The following is a 16,344-nucleotide window of genomic DNA, read 5'->3' as shown; positions in this document are numbered from 1 at the left end:
TGTGTGTGTGTGTGTGTGTGTGTGTGTGTGTGTGTGTGTGTGTGTGTGTGTGTGTGTGTGTTTGTGTGTGTGTGTGTGTTGCTATGTGTGTGTATTTGCGTGCGTGCGTGTGTGCGTACATGTGTGATCTTCAGGATCTTGGTTCAGGTTGTTTATCATTTCCTGCCAGTACATTTGCTATTGCACATGGGTGATGTGTTCAGAATACCATGAAGAATTTCAACACTACTGACAACAATGAAAACTGTTTAACACTACCACGGGCAACAATAAAAAACACTCTGCCGGCAGTTTCTTTACAGAGACTTTGGAAGATTCTGAAGCTGAACAGAGAAATGAAAATTCAAAGAAAATCTGAAGATAGTCCATAAGGATATTTCAACTGTGTGGTAATTGAGTTCCTTATTCCCGAACTGACTGTCACATCTATTGTAGTTGGAATGGCTAATACAGAGAGCACAAACTCCAGTAGAGATTTCATTGTGTATTGGCAAAAGAGGCGAAATAAATTAATACTTGTTCAGAGCGCAGATATTCTTGGCAAATCAATTCCAAGAAAAACAAATGCTTGGAATGAGTAGAACACATCATGCTGGCCTTGGTTTCCCCAAGCTATACTTTGTTATCTTAGAGCCTCTGTTGTTTCCTTTTGCTCCCTCTCTCTCTGTCTTACCGATGCCTTTTGTCCCTATCAGTCTAGAGAAATAACTTGTGTTCAGCAGCCAATCACAACAGATCAGTCCTCCCCATCCCACCCCACACTGAGTTTCCGTGGCAACCTGTCCATCCGCCATGCTATGTACTCTCCAGATGGGTTGTGCTGCTAGATGAGAGAAAAACACTTCTGCCATTCTCCCTCAGTGTGGGTGATGATGTGTACATTGTTTCTGTGGGTTTTAGACAGAATGGGGGATGAATCTATTTTTCAACCTGTTTACATTAAAGGACCAATGCAGCTGTTTTTTTTTATATATCTCAATATCAAATCATATCTGGGTAACAATTAAGTAACTTAGTGTGATTGAGTTCAATTAAAATGGTCAAAAAGATTTTAAAAAATAGCTTCTTAGCAAATAGCAATTTCTGTCTGGGAGTGTGGAGGGGAAAATGGAAAACTAGCTGTTATTGGCAGAGAGGTTTGGAACTGTCTTTCTGATTGGTCTATTAACTAATTTACCACCTGGTGATGTCACCAGTCAGGCCAAAACTCAATTCCACCAATCCAGGCTGTGATTTCAGGCATTCTTTTCCAACAGCTCTTACACTAAAATGACGTGATCATTTTCACAATTTCACAGTATTATTCAAACCGCATAGTGTGCAAATATATATAAAACACAGGGAAATCACGTTTTTGACTGCACTGAGCCTTTAACCTAATTCTGCAGATGTAGGGCTGTAGTCAGCCCCTCTGTCGATTTGGCCTGTTTCTCCATAATTATGTAACATGGTGCAATTGTGCTAAGGTGACAGCTTATACCCATTTAGCCAGGCTCAATCCATCAGTTTTAATTATATATGAGGGCAACACATTTTTCAAAAGCTCTTGTCCAACAAGATTTAATGTGGCCAAATTCTCATTACTTTTAATAATGATAGTAGGACATTGTTAGTGAAATAATTGGAACTGCGAGAGGTTCATGCTTGGAGCTATCTTCAGAGCTCTATTTATTAGCACTCTATAAAGTATTCATACTGCACTGACATTTCTTTCTAATACGTAGAAAGATGAATTTCACAAATGTGTTTTTTTTCTGCATATGGCTAATAGACTTGTTTCAGTAGCAGGAGACAAGGCTGTTTTGTGCTTTGAGGCCCGACATTATATGCTGTTCTGTCTGAGGATTGGGATTAGGAAAGTCCTTTTGTGAAGTGATGTAGTATAAATAGGTTTGATGGCTTTATGCTTGAGAATGAAAGTGCTGGATAATTTGATGGACTATTTTGACCACAAGGTTTATTCCATTTTTTTTTTTGTTGCTGGGATTTAACTTGGTGCTCTTCTACACACTGTAGCTACGGTACACATCATGTGTAGGTAGTACTGCAGGGAGAAAAACCTTTTCCTAGACAAATGCTTCTTACAATCCACTGAGAAAAAAAAAGAAGACATGTTTTTTGTATTGGTCAGTATTCTCAGCCATCTCAGTGTTTCTGTATTGTTTGGATGGAAGCTATGAAGGTTTGATTCATCCATAGGCAGTAATGTCATTACAGATCGATAAAATACCCACTGAGCTTTGAAGGGGTTAAACAAAGTGTCCGTCCTTTCCTACTGAAGTGGTGAAAAGACCAACAGAAGAACACTGACCGGATCCTAATGCCATTCTATGAATACCTCATTGAGCTCTGATGTACTGTATCCCATCGATTGCATGTTTTATTAAGCCCACCCAAAGGATGGATGAGTTGAAAGCAGTAAACCGCTCAACATGGTTCTCCAAGCTTGTCGATAACACATGGATTTTACCCTCCCTCAGTCAAGTTTGGACTTTTATCGAGGGCAAGAAGTTTGTATAATATTCACAGATTTGCTCCGTTAACACATTTAGTGTGATTCAGAAGAAGATAACCTTTCCTCATGAGAGGTCAGGGATTATTCAATGCTGTGATCAATAGTGCATTACACACATGTATCAAGTCCAAACAAAGTACTCCCTCCATCTGGCTGTCTGACTGTGAATCTCCCATCTGGATGTTCAGCTCCACTGGCTCCTATCCCACAGCCCCATCCAGGAGAGTCTCGGCTGGCTCAGGAAACAGCAGCAGACATACCTGGGACCGACTGGCAGAGGAATACGAATTGTTAGTCTGCTTGCCTCAGATTCCGATTCTCTCTGGAGTTGTGTTGTTGTTTCTCCTGCAGCAGAACTGTGCTGGTCTGGTCTGCAACAGGATTGGACTAGCCAATGAATGGCGCTTCATCCCTCACTCGCACTGCTAAGTAAAGCAGGCTGTATCTGGCTAATGCCGATAAAGTGTCTCCTGATATTGACGTGACCTATCGTTTGTGACTGCGTCTCTCTTCTGTCTCTCCTTTCTCCTCTCTATTACCATGCCTAAATGTGTTAATTCCAGGGTGTATCTCTTCAAAGAAAGCAGAGAATGTGCAATGGTTTTGTCATTTTAAATTTACTTAACGTGGCTCTCAATCAAAAGCCTTCCCCGAGGATAATGCTGCTGCTTACTGTAATCTGCTTTTAAACTAGTGCACACGAAGAGGTCTGATTCCGGTAAAGAGATATAACAAAGTAGCATCTTCACTTCAGGCTACGTTTCCTTTTTAAAAAGGGCTCTGCTATATGTACGTTTTATTTTTTCATTTTCACCGCAGGATGAGTTCACTCATCCTTTATCAATGACTCCTGACAGGAGCAGAGCAGAATTTAGAGAGCTCGTCAAGACAGGAAAAGATGGGCTCATCAGCTTCTAAAAAAAGAACGGGGAGACTTGAGAGCCGCATGCCGTAATGTTCAACATCGACAGTAGTGGAAGAAGCCCAGATTGAAAAATCAAATAAGATTGACATATTATAGGCTATCAGTGGCGTTTTTAGCATGCAAATCTTGTTTTTTGGGGGGCTCAAAACAGGTGGGGCTCTGCCAAGATCAAATGATAGTCACTGTTGCAATCGGCTAATCAGCATGTTTTGGTAGACAAATAACATGTCATCAGTGTATACCGTTGACTCCTTGTGGAACAACGCAGTTTGTAAGCTCCTCATTCTGGGACTTTGACAGTATGTGTTCATCAGTGTTCACTTATGAGTGTGACAGCTTGGCTTTATAGGCTTCTATTGCCATAAATGGCTCTTTGCAATGCAAGGGAATGTCCCATCAGCAATCTCTGCCTGAACCTCAGCTCTAGTCTCGAGCTTTAGTTGCTTGGGAAAATCTGCGATGTAGCATCAGGAAACTTCTAGATATCCAACAAAAGGACATCAGGAGGCTAAGCTGTGACATCACAGCCACCAAGAGATCAAAGCAATGACATGTGTCTATTAACTAATATGTCCAAACATAAGCTAAATAAGCTAATAAATCAATTGGAATGATCTTGTGATAAAAGAGCTTTGGAGCCCTGCAAAATGGCCCATGTACGCCAATGTCCATCTGTTCATGTTCCGCGCTGCTGGCCTCAGATGATGTTTGGATGTCATCTGCCTTTTTAGCTAATCAGTTTCAAGTTTCAAGTTTAACCTATAGGAGTCTAAGCCCTGTCTGAGCCAGAGGAAGGGGCTGTATATTTTTATTTTTATTTGTTTATTTAGATTTGTTTAACACTTTTTTGGTTACTACTTGATTCCATATGTGTTATTTCATAGTTTTGTTGTCTTCACTATTATTCTACAATGTAGAAAATAGTAAAAATAAAGAAAAGCCCTTGAATGAGTAGGTGTGTCCAAACTTTAGACTGCTACTGTACGTGTTTGTGAGAGTCTCACCTTTCCACAGAGGGGTCATATTAGTGTGCAGCCCAAACTGTTTGGACGCTACAGACAGAAGTTGGCAGATTGGCTGTACTGACTTCAGACAATTCTCAAGAAGCTTGTGGTGGTCATAGAGCAAAACTGTGAATACCATCGTGTTTGTGAGAGTCTCGTCTTTCTTCGAGGGGCCGTAATAGTATTATAGGCCAAACCGTTCGGATGCTCCAGACAATCTCACAAACACCACTCTAGCTCTGTCACCTTTCATCGCAGATGCGGAAGTGCGAAGTCGGCAGATGTGGTGGATTGAGACGCATCCAATGCAGATATCTCTAGCTTAAACTGATGGATGTTATGGGGATTTTTTTATTATGCCAATTAGATTCCCGTGTATGCGGGCATCCATCTTAGGTGGCTAATGTCACTTGAAACGGATCAGCTAAAAAAGGCAGATGACATCCAAACATCTGAGGCCAACAGCATAGAACATGAACAGATGATCACAGTTGAGCTTCATGCTCTCACATTTTTGGAGGTTGTCCTCCCCAAATTAAGCAGCAGCAGAAGTATCTTGTAGTTTGAATAAATAAATACATGAGGGCGGAGGTGGTTTCTTTTCTTCCCCCTTCCCCCTTTCTCACTCCCCCAACATCACACTAGGGGTACAGATCAATCCACTTCCACTACCAACAACCAGAGGAGGAAGACAGAGCGTCCATCATGTATTCTGATTTGTGTTTCATGTATAATGCAGATGGCGCCTTCATCCTAGTCAAAGCTGTCGGATGGATCACAAAGCAGGAGGGACGAATATTAGGGTAGGCTGATGCTGCTCTCAGGAACATACTCCAGGCTGAGGCAGCCTGGGAGATTTGGCCGGGTGAGGCGACTCGGACCTCTGCCCTGTTCCTGTCCACTGTCAGCTGTCTCTGTTCGTTGGTGTCAGATCTTGTGCCAGAAAACTGTGAGCGGCTCCGCTGGTGCCAGACTCTGGACCGCCCGGTGTCCTTGCAGCCAGGCCAAGGGACGCTAACCCAGCTGTTCAGCATCACCGTGGCGACAGAGGCTGTCCATTTCTGAGACGGAAAGAGGCCTTAAAGCTCAGTTCTGTCATCTTTGCCATCAAAGTACATGACTCTTTTCTCTCTCAGACACATGGTAGCCCCACTGAAGGTGATGACGAGTATCCTGAACAAACAATGGACTCTTAACACCCTGATCCCTGGGATCACAGTGCCTGTTTGTAAAAGGTTTAAGGTGTAAGGACTACATGTGCACATGAAGCCAATACTGTCCTGTTTTAAAAAAGAACAGCCATCTGCTTATCTGCAAACTTTCAAAAAATCCATATGCTTAGCCAAGAGGCAAGATCTATCTCCCACGGCAAGAACATCCTCTGGCACTTCAACTTGTTGTCTGAAAGTGTGATAGAAAGAATTAGTATCCCCTGTATCTGTATTGTGATATGAGTTGATTGCCGTGCTTAGTCAGTGGAGGTGTACGTTCTGCTCGGTAGAAAGGTACAGCAAGGCTTGCGTTAATGAAGAATTAACAGCGTGGGAGGGAAAAACTCCATAATGACAGTCATGTCTGTGATCTTAAATGTCGAGCCTGATGAATATGGATGAATAACGGACAGATTTAAGCGGGAGAGCTGCAGTAAGCTAGCGACACCATCATTAACTACCTTCATTAGCTAATTAGAATGATACAGGTCACCATTACACCAGTCTTAAACCTCAGTAAAGTCTTCAGAACAGATGGAAACCACACTTACATATGAAACTGAGCCATTACCAACTCGTTAAATGTTATGTGAGACTATTGTATATTTTGAGCGTTCCAGGTGATTTCCCGCTCCAGCGGGCCCTGTGTGGCCAGAGTTTCCCCCAGGCTGTGTCACTAGGTTACATGGTGTACTCTGGGTGTTCCTCCTGTGTCCACCTCACAGACAATCCCCTAAATCATCAGATTACTCATTTACATAAATGTTTCTCCAGGGATCCAGTTCTGGTGCTCGCCAGCCAACCCTGTTATATCAGGATATAATCTCAGCATACTCCCTGTGTCCAAATTTTGACATAGAGATTAGACCGTTATGAGAATAGTGTCCAACCTATGAGAAATGCCCTGGCTGCCAGTCTCCAACCTGCATGGCAATGCAACATTGCCCAGAAGACAACAGCACTGAACAATTCAATGTTAATTCAATATACAGTAGCTAGTCAAATAAATGGACTGGGTGATTTTCGATGAGCAACATTAACATAATCCCAATATGCAAACCCATCAAGATGATGGAAAAGGGAATGGGAAAATCACTTGATGATGTTCAATTTACATTCTACATAACAATGTTCAAATCCACTCTCATTAAAACATACTCTCCTCTGACATACTGTTATTTGAATAGAATAAAATTAACAAATCAAAATAGGATTAAGTTAGTAACCATACCAACAGGCAGAATAATGAGTGTATTTGTGTTCTTTGTTGCCCACAGGACAGCTTCCCTGCCAGGTTCGGAGGAATCCATTTTGTGAACCAGCCTTGGTACATCCACGCCCTTTACACCGTCATACGCCCCTTTCTGAAGGACAAGACGAGGAAACGGGTAGGAGGAGAGTTTGTTGTTGCGGGAACATAATGAAAAATATTTTCGACAGAGACCACCGGGTCAACTGTGCTGCTGTACAGTATAACCAATGAATGTATGTTCAATGTGTTCAGCATCATTTATGGTAGCCTTCTGAATAGCCGTGGTCATATAAACAGTGTTCAGGTCAGCTTTTCACAATGGCGAACCTATCCTCTCTAACATACTGTAGACTTTTGCATGCTGTTAGACTGTATATGCTCATTTATCTATCTGTGTCAATGTTGTGTTGTTGTTTTGTCCGCCCCTCTGCAGATCTTCATGCATGGGAACAACTTGAACAGCCTTCACCAGCTCATGCACCCTGAGATCCTGCCCTCTGAGCTGGGTGGGATGATGCCACCCTACGACATGGGCACCTGGGCCCGCACCCTTCTGGACCACGCCTATGACGAGGAGACCGAGTATTGCCCCGAGTCCTACAGCCTGTCTGTCAAAGACCTGGAGAAAGACCTGTCTCCCAAAGCCATGAAGAGGTCCGTCTAGACTCATGTTATTTGCGTGTGTCAATGTGATAGATTGTGTGTTGTTGTCTTCATACGAGATACAAGTAGAGGTGTCTTCTAAGAAACGGACAGGTTAGTCTGTCAGATATGTCATAGCTGATGCGTTTTCTTCCAGGTAATAACCACAGAAGCAGGGCAGAAATTGGACATAACTAGGGATTCCTAGATCTATAAGATACATGGAAAACACATGATTGATTTTCTACAGTAGGAGTAATTCAATTGCACAACACGGCAGTACAGAGCACAGATATCTATATTCTGGTTTGTGTGTTGGGTGCTAAAGGCCTCTCACCAACATTATTCAGGGGGTAGACATAAGCATAGGAAATGGTATACTTGGATATTATAATATGTATTCACTGTTCAAAATGCGAAACTTATTCAGAGAAATTGTTCTCAGTGTTTCATTCAGGTGAGTGGTTTAGTTTCTGAAATCCTCCATGGCAGATAGTTTTGTATGTTTTATAGAAATAATAAATTAGGCATGGTGACTTTAGTTTGCTTTCGTGACAGTCCCTTGTCTCGGTGAGTTTCTTCAGGGCTGTCTCTCTCCACTTACTGGCTCATGAAATGAGCATTAGGCAAAATAGATGAATATGATGCTCTGATCTGCACTCAATGGAGTGCGCTAGCTACCTTCTGGAGCATGAACAGAAGTGATGGAGTTTTACCTTCGGCAATAAGCTCAGTTCCACTCCTGCTGCCACACACAACCCTCTGACTGAACCTGTATAGACATATGACATTGTCATGAAGGCCTTCTTTCCTTGAGAATATTAGGTTATCCAATGTCCTTTTGTCCTTTTTTTCCCAAGAGCCATGTCAATTTGTTGTGTGTGTGTGTATGACTGAAGGAGAGAAAGTACATGCTCTTTCCCCATGCATAGCACAGTATCCTTAGTAAAAAATCAAATGTTTTGGTTCAGCAGATTTTTATCAGTGAAATGTACTGTCAATGACATTTCTGCTTACCAAGACAATACACTGACGCAGCAGTCAAAGCAATGAGAGATAAGGTACTGTATGGGATTTTCATAAAAGCATTTAATAATGTATTTTTTCCTATTGTTACCTAAGCCCTCTTTTACCCTGATCTGGCCTGAATCTGTGACAGAAGCATTTGATTGGTGTATCATAGCATCTTGGTCAGGGGCCTGATATATGGTGAACGTAATGCTGTAAATCACCTGCAGCCATATGATCTGAAGTGACTTATTTTAGTCAGGGCTTTCAGGTCCCCACTTTACGCTGCGATTTATACGCTCCACAAAGGTCAAGCCAACATTGTCTTATCCATTACTTGATTAAAAAATAGCAAAATTGGCTATGAGTCACTGTTGGAGAACCATATGCTATGAATGATGAGCCGCTGTATCATGGCCACCCCATAATGACACAGCCATACTGAACTGTATGACTGTGATGTGTGTGTGTGAGTGGTGGACTGACTCCGAGGCAGATCTGTTTTACGTCACTGTTCACTGCTGCAGTAATTACATAGGTCCCCACTAGCAGCAGTAGCTTTATGAACTTCTAAATGTTAAGCTCACTGAGGCTGACAGGATCCTACTAGTTACTATTCCAAAGGCCATTTGAGCCCCTGTGTAAATACTGTGCAATCATCTCTATTATTTTGTTTGTGGGTGTTTTTTTGCCACAGGTGATTGAAGCTCTGGTTGTTTTCTTAGTAATCCTCATCAGTCATATGAATGTTTATCTGTCACGGCAGACACAGGAGACCAGACTTCTGCATGAGGAATCAATGCTCCTGTTCCCCCAAAAGCAGCTTAGGTTTCTATTGGAGAAATACATCAGAAATAGGTTAGAGCAGTGTCTGAGGGTGACATTTTGTGATCAAATGACCTTTTCGGGCTCATGTAACTATACAAGACAACAACAATTGTAGGGGAAGAGCATTTTTAATGTTTCGTTTGCACGTGCACGTGTGTGTACGTTTTAGTGTTTTTGGGTATTGCACGTGACCCGAGGCCTCCTAAAACAATTTGTGCTGGAGGGATTTTGGGATGCATTTATGAAACCAATCGTCTATGACCTTGTATGATTCCTTTGTATGCTACCTGCTCTGCAGGATGCAAGGGTTCTCTGGTGCTTGCACCTTTGCATCCCACTCCTTTGTACTAGGTGAGAAGTCCTCAGTGATAGTGCTTCAATGAACACAGGCCTCTCTGATGCCAGTCATCTTTTATTCATTTCCACAGGTCCCAGTCGGTGGTGGAGCCCGGAGTGCTTAAACGGCCAGAAAAAGTGAAGAGCGAGGAGGAGAACATGCAGCCGCTGCTCTCGCTGGACTAAAGTACGGCTCGACAACACATGCAGACCAAGAAACATCGCCCTCAGACAGAAAGACAGACAGAGGGGAGAGAATTCCCATGCTCCCTCAAACAAACAAAAGAACACAGAGACATAACGATGCGAGGGAAGAGATTGGAGCACGAGGAGAACCTCTTCTAGCATCATAAAGATGGGCAAAGACGGCATTTTGAGAGATATTTCTAAAAACAAAAAGGGAAGAGAAGCTAATGGTGGAGGTCCAAATTTTATTGTCAAGTGCCAATTCAAAACTGTAAATACACTTCTGATCTAAACACTAGGGGGATGGTGGAGTCATTGTGACAGGAAAACATGCAAAGACTGCTGTTAATATTCTGTATGTGCTTCTCGTGAAATGTTTTGTGAAAAAAGTGGTACCATAGGAGGTTGATGGGAAATCACGCTTAAAGGGGATTGGAGGCTGGGGGCTTTTGGTACAGTATTTAACATTTCCAAACCGGCAAGTGCAGCTCGGGATTTGTTCTAATAATGTTTTTTTATTTTATTTTTACATTTAACCTTTATTTAACTAGGCAAGTCAGTTAAGAACAAATTCTTATTTACAATGAAGGCCTACCGGGGATCAGTGGGTTAACTGCCAGTAATCACGAAAACATGACAAATGTCTCGTATTTTGAAAGGATTTAGTATCAGCTATTGGTTCAGCTCAGAAGAGGTAACAGTGTTGTCGCTGTGTCATGTGATTCCAAAAATGTGTTTCTATTCAAGGATTATCTTGAAACGATCTGTTTCAATAGGAGAGATGTTGCCCACTACAGCACACACCTACTTGAAAACCAATTTAGATACACTATTTAAAAGATATAGATATTATTTTCTCATATCTTATTTTAGGATGCTGGAAGTTAAGATACAGTATACTGTATACTTATTTATATATGATATCAAGCTTTTGTGATGGCTGCAGGGATACAGTCAGTTTATGCCACTGTGTGATCTTCCGTTGCTCGCTCCTTTGTTTCTCCTTGCATGGCGGTGAAGCTCGAGGCAGTGTTCAGCTCTGGAGCCTCTGAGCCCTGACACAGTGCTGCCTTCCTGCTATGGCACTAACATGGATTCACTCTGGCGTGGCTGCTTGGCTGCCCAGAACTAGGCCAGACAGATCGACAGTCCTAATACCCAGTGATCACACGGTCCAGGCAATATCATCTCCAGCTCGATGYCTGAGGGACTCAGCTGCTGCAGACCCAGGAACCTCTTTGTTTTTTTTGGTGAAGTGAGGGCGCCGTAACAGCTTGTCAGTGTTACCCAGTCTGTCTGTAGCGGCCGTTAGGTAGCGATGTGTGAGAGGCGTTGCAATAACCCGATAGCTGAACAATGGTATTGTTATCTGAAGCCTCATTGATCGGATGCTGCTGTCTGTGTGTTTCACCCTGGTTTAAAGTGTTTCATGTTTTTGTGTGATGTTCATCAGTATTTTAAGGCATCCATGACTCGTTTGTCCTGTGCACTTTTCAGATCATCCTACATTACAGAAAGATGATACAACAACAGCAGAAACCTTTTGAGGTTTGAACACACGTTTGAGAATTGAATATGTTTAGCATTTGTAATATTCTTCCAACTATTTTCATGTATGCAGACTTGCCATTTCATCCAAAGCCCCCCTTTGACAAAACAACGTCTTTATTGTATAATGCTTTACTTCATCCATGGCTTGAAGGTACAGTAACGACTTCTTATGACAGTTAATAATTGTTCATGAATTGAATGCATATTATTGCTTTGAGTTAATCCTTTGGTTTCATGTTTCCATGTCAATTTGATTGTATATACACTACTGTTCAAAAGTTTGGGGTCACTTAGAAATCTCCTTGTTTTTGAAAGAAAAGCAATTTTTTTTCCATTAACATAACATCAAATTGATCCGAAATACAGTGTAGACATTGTTAATGCTGTAAATGACTATTGTAGCTGGAAACGGCAGATTTGTTATGGAATATCTACATAGGCGTACAGAGGCCCATTATCAGCAACCATCACTCCTGTGTTCCAATGGCACGTTGTGTTAGCTAATCCAAGTTTATCATTTTAAAAGTCTAATTGATAATTAGAAAACCCTTTTGAAATGATGTTAGCACAYCTGAAAACTGTTGTGCTGATTAAAGAAGCACTTTCTTCTGAAACTGATCAGTCTATTCTTGTTCTGAGAAATGAAGGCTATTCCATGCGAGAAATTGCCAAGAAACTGAATATTACTTATTACTTCCCTCACAGAACAGCGCAAACTGTCTCTAACCAGAATAGAAAGAGGAGTGGGAGGCCCCAGTGCACAACTGAGCAAGAGAACAAGTACATCAGAGTGTCTAGTTTGAGAAACAGACGCCTCACAAGTCCTCAACTGGCAGCTTCATTAAATAGTACCCGCAAAACACCAGTCTCAACGTCAACATGAAAAGGCAACTCCGCGATGCTGGTTTTGCAGAGTTGCAAAGAAAAAGCCATATTTCAGACTGGACAATAAAAATAAAAGATTAAGATGGGCAAAAGAACACAGACACTGGACAGAGGAACTTGGATTAGCTAACACACCGTGCCATTGGAACACAGGAGTGATGGTTGCTGATAATGGGCCTCTGTACGCCTATGTAGATATTCCATAAAAAAATCTGCGGTTTCCAGCTACAATAGTCATTTACAACATTAACAATGTCTACAATGTATTTTGGATCAATTTGATGTTATTTTAATGGACAAAAAATTTGCTTTTCTTTCAAAAACAAGGACATTTCTAAGTGACCCCAAACGTTTGAACGGTAGTGTACATGTAGGAACAGATAAGAGAGAAACTCAAATTAGAGGTCTTGTCAAATCACAGATTATTCAAAGCGGACGTGTGGGGAAGAGTGTTTAATGTTTAAATGTCCTTAAAAACAACTTTAAACAACTGAATTAAATTATGTAAATGAATCAAACATGAGAAACCAATAAATATGGACACACAGGTTGGTATCACTCTGCTCTCTTATTTAGCTGTTTTGCACTCCTGTATACTGCATACTATGTTTACGTCGAATGAATATCCTAAAATGGAAAGCCATACTCCTGACGCACACCAATTCCAGCTTGGCAGTAAGGCATAAGAGTGTGATCCAAACAGTGTCAAGACCAAGGTTATGCTGAAGGTGAAACTGACCTTGTATTTATAGCCACTTTTGTTAGACGGACCTCTGCTGTTGAAGTATGAGTGGCAGACCACTGAACTAGATACATTATGATAACAGCAGGTAATTGAGAGACCTTCAAAGTGTTAATTAAGCAGGTCGCATTCAAACGAGAGCACCTTCACTAAACACATGTGTATTGGCAAATTTGCCGATGAATACATGAAAAGCTCTGAAAGATATCAAAAGCTGTGGGATCAGGGTAATTGGTCGGGTGGAAAATTACCTCAGAATACGTCTAGGCCGCGTTTCAGCAAAATACAAGCGGCTGGTGTCTGTGTAGAGAGCTAATATGAGGAATTGTCACAGCAGAAGGATTTTTCCATCCTTACCTATAAATCAAATCAAATCAAATTGTATTGGTCAGATACACATATTTAGCAGAGGTTATTGCGGGTGTAGCGCAACACTTGTGTTCCTAGCTCCAACAGTGCAGTAGTATCTAACAGTGCAGTAGTATCTAACAGTTGCAGTGCAGTAGTATCTAACAGTGCAGTAGTATCTAACAGTGCAGTGTAGTATCTAACAGTGCAGTAGTATCTAACAGTGCAGTAGTATCTAAACAGTGCGGTAGTATCTAACAGTGCAGTAGTATCTAACAGTTGCCGGTAGTATCTAACAGTGCGGTAGTATCTAACAGTGCGGGTAGTATCTAACAGTGCAGTAGTATCTAACAGTGCAGTAGTATCTAACAGTGCGGTAGTATCTAACAGTGCAGTAGTATCTAACAGTGCAGTAGTATCTAACAGTGGGTAGTATCTAACAGTGCGTAGTATCTAACAGTGCAGTAGTATCTAAACAGTGCGGTTAGTATCTAACAGTGTGGTAGTATCTAACAGTGCAGTAGTATCTAACAGTGCAGTAGTATCTAACAGTGCAGTAGTATCTAAACAGTGCAGTAGTATCTAACAGTGCAGTAGTATCTAACAGTGCGGCAGTAGTATTAAAGGTATATCTAACAGTGCAGTAGTATTAACAGTGCAGTAGTGTCTAACAGTGCAGTAGTATCTAACAGTGCAGTAGTATCAACAGTGCGGGTATATCTAACAGTGCGCGGTAGTATCTAACAGTGCAGTAGTATCTAACAGTGCGGTAGTATCTAACAGTGCGTAGTATCTAACAGTGCAGTAGACTAACAGTGCAGTAGTATCTAACAGTGCAGTAGTATCTAACACTGCAGTAGTGATCTAACAGTGCAGTAGTATCTAACAGTGCAGTAGTATCTAACAGTGCAGTAGTATCTAACAGTGCGGTAGTATCTAACAGTGCAGTAGTATCTAACACTGCGGTAGTATCTAACAGTGCGGTAGTATCTAACAGTGCAGTAGTATCTAACAGTGCAGTAGTATCTAACAGTGCGGTGGTATCTAAAAACGATTCTCAACAATACAAACAAATCTAAAAGAAAAATAATGGATTTAAGAAATATATAAATATTAGATTGAGCAATGTCGGAGTGGCATTGACTAAAATACAGTAGAATAGAATACAGTATATGAGATGAGTAAAGCAGTATGTGAACATTATTTAAACATGATTAAAGTGGCCAGTGATTGCACGTTTATGTATATAGGGCAGCACCCTCTATGGTGCAGGGTTGCGTAAGCCGGCTAGTGATGGCTATTTAACAGTCTGATGGCCTTAAGATAGAAGCTGTTTTTCAGTCTCACGGTCCCAGTTTTGATGCACCTGTACTGATCACGCCATCTGGATGATAGTGGGGTGAACAGGCTGTGGCTCGAGTGGTTAATGTCCTGGATATTTTTTTGGGCCTTCCTGTGATATTGGGTGCTGTAGATGTCCTGGAGGGAAGGTAGTTTGCCCCCGGTGATGCGTTGGGCAGACCGCACCGCCCTCTGGAGKGACCTGCGGATGCGAGCAGTGCAGTTTCTGTACCAGGGGGTGATACAGCCCGACAGGATGCTCTCGATTGTGTATCTGTAAAAGTTTGTCAGGGTTTTAGGTGACACGAAACATTTCTTCAGCCTCCTGAAGTTGAGCCATACTGAGCCACCCTGGGTTTACTGCAGTGTGTGTGAAGAAGAGGACACACCTCAATCCCTTACTGAACACACACAGCAGCAAACCCACAAGCTTTTTGAATTATTCATTGAGAAAGCCATTGTTATTCCCTCCCACATGACCATCACGGTGCAGTCTGTTTGGCTAGTTGGTTCACCCAGTCAGAGGCCCATACTGACTGAGACAACAGACGTGGTGGGATTTATGATTTCACATGGGTTTCTCCACCTTGACGGAGTCTACTGGTCTTCCCCATTGACGTCAATGTATCAATGTAGCACTCTTTGTTCTATAGCTGTGTCACTCTGCTGAGAGCGTGAGGAGCCAGAGGTAGAACCAACAGCTTCCATATTGCCTTACCTTGCCCTGGTCCACTCCCAGACAGTCTCTTATGGAGATTGGAGGTCTAATCCTGGCCTGAGGTGGCCTCTGTGAGCTGCCTGCCTGCTGCCTGCGTGTTTAGGCTGTTGATGCTGGAGGGAGTTGTGTTGTGGAGGATGCTGTGGCCAAATAGGCAGAGATGAATCACACCTCTTTACCTCAGGTCTCTTACTCACCATCACACGCATGAGACTCACCKGCTCTGGAGCAATATTCTCTTTAATGTCTCTGTCTGCACAGTGGTTATATCAGGAATTCAAACAACCCCCACAGCATCCTTGATTTCACTCTGTTTTCACCCAAAACTCCACGGTAGCTCCAAACCTAAAACAACAAGTGGTWGTTTTTTTTGGAACATCCCTTGTGTTATTTATTGCAAGAGATGGCATTACCGAGCATGAGGCACATTGTACTAATTTAGTGCTCTGGCTGACCCAAATCCCCTGGCTCATCAGCTGATGATGAGGCCTAGCGTGGCTCTCTCTCTTTGTGGTACCCTGTTACTGTAGCTCAGGGAGCATAGGGACCTCAGAACAAACATCTCTCCTCTGCTTGGATTTGATTTATTTCGCAGCTGCAGAACCATGGAGAATTAAACATTTACAGTAAATAGTGTACTGCTTTTAGGGGACAGAAAACATGCATTAAAGTAACATGGTTTTAGCAGGAAACCCATGTAAGAGAGAGATTGACTCACTGGATTCTATTTTTGTTCCCTGCCCTGTCCTGAGCAGATTCGATCCCATTAGATTTATGAATGGCCCAGGCGTGGGCTGGGCTGACTGACTCATCTTGTTGGGCCAGTTTGGGAGGAGCCTTGAGAGAAAATAG

At 42.2% G+C, this 16,344-nt stretch overlaps 1 protein-coding gene across 1 annotated transcript in view; it reads left to right on the top strand.

Moving 5' to 3' along the window:
- clvs2 (clavesin 2) overlaps positions 1-12,899 on the top strand; it is a 16,867-nt gene extending 3,968 nt beyond the window's left edge. Inside the window, exons 3-5 of the mRNA XM_023999497.2 lie at positions 6,933-7,043; positions 7,341-7,561; positions 9,814-12,899. Coding sequence (XP_023855265.1) covers positions 6,933-7,043; positions 7,341-7,561; positions 9,814-9,907 — 426 coding nt within the window. The 3' untranslated portion in view covers positions 9,908-12,899. The remainder of the gene's footprint in view (positions 1-6,932; positions 7,044-7,340; positions 7,562-9,813) is intronic.
- The last annotated feature ends 3,445 nt before the right edge of the window (positions 12,900-16,344 follow it).

Source organism: Salvelinus sp. IW2-2015, linkage group LG14 (assembly GCF_002910315.2).
Source record: "Salvelinus sp. IW2-2015 linkage group LG14, ASM291031v2, whole genome shotgun sequence".
NCBI lineage: Eukaryota > Metazoa > Chordata > Actinopteri > Salmoniformes > Salmonidae > Salvelinus > Salvelinus sp. IW2-2015.
The sequence above is the reverse complement of the archived record's forward strand: the minus strand, read 5'-3'. Positions and strand labels throughout refer to the sequence as shown.